This window comes from Chrysochloris asiatica, unplaced genomic scaffold (assembly GCF_000296735.1).
Source record: "Chrysochloris asiatica unplaced genomic scaffold, ChrAsi1.0 scaffold00264, whole genome shotgun sequence".
NCBI classification, from domain to species: domain Eukaryota; kingdom Metazoa; phylum Chordata; class Mammalia; order Afrosoricida; family Chrysochloridae; genus Chrysochloris; species Chrysochloris asiatica.
Genome location: NW_006408782.1, coordinates 1,706,150 through 1,713,541, shown reverse-complemented (window position 1 = coordinate 1,713,541; position 7,392 = coordinate 1,706,150). Strand labels below are relative to the sequence as shown.

At 37.8% G+C, this 7,392-nt stretch overlaps 1 protein-coding gene across 1 annotated transcript in view; it reads right to left on the bottom strand.

Moving 5' to 3' along the window:
* The window catches only part of DNAH5 (dynein, axonemal, heavy chain 5), a 408,072-nt gene that overhangs the window by 104,680 nt on the left and 296,000 nt on the right, over nucleotides 1–7,392 (bottom strand). The window contains exon 60 of the mRNA XM_006874155.1: nucleotides 3,023–3,202. Coding sequence (XP_006874217.1) covers nucleotides 3,023–3,202 — 180 coding nt within the window. The remainder of the gene's footprint in view (nucleotides 1–3,022; nucleotides 3,203–7,392) is intronic.

Below are 7,392 nucleotides of genomic sequence, written 5' to 3'. Positions count from 1 at the left end.
CACTTTGCACAGTTGTCAGGAGGCTCAGTCCCTGGAGAAGGACGTTATGCTTGGTAAAGTGGAGAGTCAGCAAAAAAGAGGATGACCCAAAATTAGATGGATCGTCAGAGTGGCAGCAACAATGGACCCAAATGTAACAATTGTGAGGGTGGTACACGACTGGTCAGTGTTTCCTTCTGGTTTTTGCATGGGGTGGCTATGGGTTGGAACTAATTTGATGACTCTGACAACAACACTGAATTTGAGTTGTATCTGACTCGTATCAACCCTATACCACAGAGTAGAACTTCTTAGGGTTGCTGAGGCTGAATCTTTATATAAGCACAGATTGCCTCATCTTCTCCCTTGGAGAGGCTGGTGAGTTTGAACTGAAGGTCTTTCAGTTCATAGCATAAAACTTAACTCACTGTGCCACCAGATCTTCTACCAAAGTTATGGAATACTTGAAATCCAATTATTCAACTGAGGAATTGTAGGATTTACGCATGTTACTTATCCTCAGTAAGCCTCCATTTCCCCATTAAAAAATTGAAAAATGATTCCCCAGTTTTTGTTTGTTAGAATTTAGTAAGATTGAAACAGAGAAATGATTAATATAGTCAAAGACTTCATTTTGTTTGGATCCACAATCTGCACTCATGGAAGTAGCAATTAAGAGATCAAAGGATAGATTACAGGAGACAAAACAAAAAACCACCTGCTACTGAGTTGATTCCAACTCCCAGGGACCTTATAGGGCAGAGGAGAACTGTGCCAATAGTTTCCTAGGGTGTAATCTTTATGGAAATGCATCTTTCTCCTGCAGAGTGACTGACAGGTTAGCAGATAAACATTTTAAGCATGTGCCACAAAGACTTCTTATAACAATAACCAAGACTAACACCTGGCATGTAATAAGAGTTCAATAAATAGTTAGATGGTGTATTTGTATGGTGAACACATAATCCAAGAAGCAAGATTATATGAAGAAGAACATGGAATCAGGATTGGAAGAAGACTCATTATCAGCCTGCAATATGCAAACGATGCAATCTAACTTTCTGAAAGTGAAGAGGACTTAAAATACTTACTTATGAAGATCAAAAACTACAGCCTTCAATATGTATTGCACCTCAATGAAAAGGAAACAAAAATCCTAACCATTGGACCAATAAACAACATCCATGTAAATGAAGAAAGGTTTGAAATTACCAAAGACTTCATTTTGCTTGGATCAACCATCAACACTCATGGAAGCAGCTGTCAAGGAATCAACTGATGATGCACAAGACCTCCTTAAAGTGTTGAAAAGCTAAGATGTCAATTTGAGGACTAAGGTGCGCCTGACCAAAGCCAAGGTATTTATAATGACTTCATTTGCATGTGAAATTTGGACAATGAATAAGTAAGACTTCAGAAGAATTGATGCATTTGAGCTATGGTGTTGGAGAAGAATATTAAAGGTATCATGAACTGCCATAAGAACAAATCCATCTGTGTTGAAAGAAGTACAGCCAGAATGTTCCTTGGAAGCCAGCATGGCCAGACTTCGCCTCTCATAATTCAGACATATCAGTAGGGACCAGTCCATGAAGAAGAATATCATTCATGCTTGGTAAAGTGGAGGGTCACAAAAAAAGAAAACCTCCAACAAGGTGGACTGGCACGGTGACAGCAGCAATGAGATCAAGCATAGCTACGACTATGAGGTTGGTGCAGTACCAGGCAGTGTTTTGTTCTGTTGTGCATAGGATCATTATGAGTTGGTGTCAACTCACTGGTACCTAACAACAACAACAACAATACTTAGCTAAATAGTGTTTCCCCAAAAAACACATGTCTACTTGACACCTCAGAATGGACCATAGTTAGTTCTTATGCAAGCATTAGCCAGAATATCCATTTTTACTGTTGATCTGAGCTCACTTTAAGTGATAAAGACAACACATCATAAATTCAACTGCAATTACCTTTAAGACACTATGAAGGCTTACTGTACCTTTCATTTGATAAGGCAGTTATTATTCAATCAGTATTAGAATGAGCATTTTTTGAGCTACATTGGAGTCTTCAATGGGTTCAATATCCATGATGCTGGGCATTATGACATCAATTATGGGCTCTAAAAATCTCTGCGCCAAATAGGATCTTTGTTCATTTTCAGTTTCCCTACAGTCCCAAGGGCTTTAAAAAAAAGTGGTTCTGGTCTGGTAATTATTAAAAATCAAAAGACGTTTGTATCGTTGTACCTACTGCTTCTACTCCAGATCACTTTTTCAAATCATGATTATTATATTTTCTTGGATAGTTTACAAGTATAAGTGTATCTTAGCTGGTGTTTCAGTAGATCAGACTTTTAATTAGTAAAATAATCAACCAGTCTATAAGATGTGTTATTAAGGTATCAGTATTCCATTTTCCCACACACACACACAAATATGCTTGTCTCTTCATCTGCTGACCACTATTCGTGAAGGTGGAGGATCATCACCAATGAAGCTGAAAGTGAAAGTACCCAACAGGAAGCATAAGAAATAGTCTCAAAGTCACATTAAAGAATAATCGGGTGATATTCAGTTACTTTTAAGAGGAGCAAGGAAAGAGGGGAGGGGTGCTTACTCTTTCATGCCTGGCAAATAAGACCAGAGTTAGGCATTTTCCTCTGCCATCAATATCTTGTGTTTTGACTCTGCCTCACTTACATATTTCCCTGGCAGGAGATCTTGAACATTTTAAGAATATCTTGTGCTATAGTTTCTGTGGTTTTATTCAAAACTGATATTGTGGAGAAAAAATATCCAGCAGTCCATAATAGATTCAGTAACCTTGTAGAGTCCATACTTAATGACTCACACAATTCTGATTGGAAAGAGAGTAAAGAGGGGGGGGAAACTGTCCTGTGTTGGGCCTTTTCTGGCTCTCCCTGTGGATTTGAGAACAATACCACAGAAGCCAACCACTCCTGTGCTGTGGCAAAAGTTCAAACCAGTTGACCTAAAGACCCTTTGCGGGAGCATTTCCTGCTGTTTTACCGGAGACTTACCTTCAGAGGCAATACTTCTTTGTTGATAGAAAAGAAGGAAGCCATAGCTTTCGTCCAGGAACAAAGACCAGCCACATTGCCACACACACGCTTAGCCATTTCGATGTTATAGTCTGCCATTTCAAAGTAAGGATTCAAAAACTCTATTACTTCTTCATTGATTGTGTCTTTGGGGAATTGCTAGGGAGAAAAAAAAAAAAACAATACACTCAAGTCAAAATACATCCTTCCATTCAGTTTTCACATTTACGGCTCAGTTTGAAACTAAGGAACAGCCAAAGTTGACATTAAATTTTGCCAATACTTCTGAATATTATAGAAAAGACCTGGGGTGATAACACAGTATGAAGCAATAGTAAAGAAATCTGTTACAGAATACTTTGCCTTCTGTAGACAAGAGATGCCAACCCTAGAGAAACTTTCTGAGATTCCTGGATAGAGTAAATTATTGAGGTGATGAACACTAAGGTGGTTATTAGAATTTCCAAAGCACTAAAAAGTGTCATGTCATTAATTCTAAATAGATGAATTACAAAACCCATAAAATCAGTACTGAAAAACAAATACAGACAAACTGAGCTATATTCTGTTTAAGGGCGTACATATTCAACATTAAGGGACAATGAAATGCTAAATAAATTTGGACAGAGGTGCTATTAAATTCAACTGAAATGTGAAGATAATAACTTGGACATAAAGCCTTCGGGGTGGTGCATTAATTTTTAATCATAGAACTATCAAGAATATGAGTGAATTGTTATCTTCTGCGCTACAGAAGGTAAAGGTAGCAACAGAAATGGATTAAGAATGTCTTCCTACCATCTTAAGGGAAGACTGAGTAAACAATTAAATTGGAGCTTTGGAAATGGTGTTTGATCATTTAAAAGAGGATGATTAAGTGCTTTCAAAGTAGACATTAATCCAAAACCTAAATAATTCAGTAAAAAAAGCATTCCTTCATGGAAGACACAGAATGTAGGGTGGAATACACTCTCATTCAAATCTCTTTTGTGAATCATTTCTTTTGTGAGAATTGAAGGTAAAGTAAGAAGAATAATCCAAAAGAATGAAAGCAACTGAACGGTGGTGATATAATAAAGACATATAGCAGGGGAGCATCCCAGAGCAGTAACTAAACAGATGCCCGGTGTCAACTGCCAGGAAGTTATTCAAAGCTCAATTCACTTTCATATTTTTTTCTGTGAAAACCTTTAGAAGCCACCCCACTCCACCTCCACTACTATTGGCATACCACACCACACACGGTCAGAATTCATCAAAATCTCCTCTCCAATCAGATACTGTGTGAGAGTATCACTGTGACAGTTTTATCATTGCCATTGTTGTTGTGTGCTGACAAATCAATCTCAACTCATAACAACATCATAATTATCTGGGTCAAGTCTGTCTGCGCCTTCGTAATATCATGAACCACCTACTATAATATCTATTAAATTTTATTTGAAGTTGTAAAGTGTCAGGAATATTCAAAACAATTTTGAAGAAAATAAACCAGGTTAAGGGAAAATCTTGGAGGCCAGGATGGCCAAACTTTGTCTCTCATACTTCGGACATATTATCAAAGAGACCAGTCATGTTTGGTTAAGGTGGAGGGTCAGAGAAAAAGAAGAAGACCCCCAGTGAGATGGATTGGCAGAGTGACAGCATCAATGGGCTCAGGCGTGGCAATCAATGTGAGGTTGGCCCAGGATCAGGCAGTGTTTCGTTCTGTTGTGCATAGGGTTGCTATGAGTCAGTACTGACTCAGTGGCACCTAACATCAACAACAAAGGGCAAATCTGCTATAAAAGACCTCTTTAAAATGTTCAAGAGCAAAGATGTCAGTTTGTGCCAGACCGAAACCATAGTGTTTTGAATAACCTTACATGTATGTGACAGTTGGACAATGAATAAGGAAAACCTTAGAAGAATTGATGCATTTGAGTTATGGTGTTGGCAAAGAGTATTGAAAGTACCACGGACTGCGAAAAGAACAACTATGTCTTAGAAGAAGTACAGCCAGAATGTCCCTTAGGAGTGAGATTGGTGAGACTTGGTCTCTTGTTCTTTGGTCATATTATCAGGAGGAATCAGTCCCTGGAAGAAGACATCATGCTTGATGAAGAGGAGGGGCAGTGAAAAAGTGGAAAACCCCCAACGAAATGGATTGACACGGCTGCAGGAATAATGGGCTCAAGCATAACAATTGTGTGGATGACACAGGACCAGACAATGTTTTGTTCTGTTGTGTATAGGGTCACTACAAATCAGAAACGACTCAATAGCAGTTTACAACAACAACACAGCTGTTGTATTTACAAGGTGGATATATGGCTTTCATCTTCTAACTCTCCATTCAGTTGTGTCATATTGTGAGCTTGGAAGTAGCCTTGGGACTCAGCCATCAGTACCAATCAGAGCTTTTTATCTTCCTCCAGCCCCTTTACTTTATTTTTGGCTGGAGAACCAGTTCTTAAATATTACCGTACACCATTGCAAGTTCATGCACTTGAAAACTACACATTAATAGAAAAAAAAAGAAAAAGAAAGAAAGAAAATAAATACTTCTCCATGTATCAATAAGAATGAATGTCACACACATATTGCATGAAAAAGGACAAAAAAAATAATAAATTAAGGTATATGATTTCACCTAGGTGAACTTTAAAACAGGTAAAGCTATCACAATTTTACAAAATGGAAAAACCATTGTTATTGAGTCGATTCTGACTCATGGCGATCCCTATCTTATAGAGTAGGACTGCTGCATTGGGTTTAATTGGATGTAATCTTTATGTCAGGAGACCACCAGGAGTCTCTTCCATGGTGTTGTCCAGTGGGCCTGAACCACCAACATTTATAGGATGCTAGTTCATATTGTCCCTCTGACAATTTGAATTTGTATATGATCAATTGATCATTGGCAGGTTCCACAACCTGCTCATGGCCTTGTTTTGCCTGTAGGCACACGGATATTATCCTATGACAAACATCAATGTACCTCATGACTGAACTAGATATGTTCTTTTTGAAGATGAATACACCACCATTCTTCTTCAATTTGTCATTCCAGGCATAGTAAACCATTTGATTGTCATATTCAAAATGGCCAATATCAGTCCATTTCGGCTCACTAATGTTCAAGATATCAATATTTATGCATTCCATTTCATTTTTTACAATTTCCAATTTTCCTAGATTCATACTTTGTACATTCCATGTTCTGATTTAATGGATGCTTAGAGCTGTTTCTTTTCATTTTGAGTTGTGCCTCTTCAGACTGAAGCTGAAGAAAATGAAAACAAGTCTAAGACAGACAAAATATGGCCTTAAATATATCCCAACTGAATTTAGAGATCATCTGAAGAACAGATTTGATACATTGAACACTAATGACCAAAGACGAGAAGAGTTGTGGGATGACATCAAGATCATCATACATGAACAAAGCAAAAAGTCATTAAGAAGACAAGAAAGAAGGAAAAGTTCAAAATGGATGTCAGAAGAGAAACTGAAGCTTGCTTCAGCATAGAGATGCTAAAGCAAATGGAAAAAATGAGGAGGTACAAGAGCTGAACAGAAAATATCAAAGGTCAGCTAGAAAAGACAAAGTCAAATATTATGAGGACATGTGCAAAGATATGGACTTAGAAAACCGAAAAGGAAAAAATGCACTCAGCATTTCTGAAGCTGAGGAAACTGAAGAAAAAGGCCAAGCCTTGATTTTCATTATTGAAGGATTCTCTGGGCAAACTATTGAAAGATGAAGAAAGCACCAAAAGAAGAAGGAAGGAATACACAGAGTCACTGTACCAAAAGGAAATGGGCAATGTTCAACCATTTCAAGAAGTAGTATATGATCAAGAACCAATGATACTGAAGGAAGAAGTCCAACATGCATTGAAGGAATTGGCAAAGAACTAGGCACCAGGAATTGATGGAATATACATTGAAATCTTTCAAGAAACTGTGCGGCACTGGAGGAACTCATTCATCTATGCCAAGAAATTTGGAATTCAACTATCTGGCCAACTGATTTGAAGATACCCATATTTGTGCCCATTCCAAAGAGAAGTTACTTAGAATGTGTAAATCATTGGACAGTATCTTTATATTCCATGCAAGTAAAGTTTTACTAAGGTAATACAGAAACGGCTCCAACCATACACTGACAGAGAACTTCCAGAAGTACAAGCTGGATTCAGAAGAGGCCATGATATGAGGGATATCGTTGCTGATGTCAGATGGATCTTGGCTGAAAGCAGAGAATACTATAAATATGTTTTTCTATACTTTATTGAGTATTCAAAGGCTTTTGATTGTGTGGATCATGACAAGCTATGGACAACATTATGAAGTATGAGCACTCT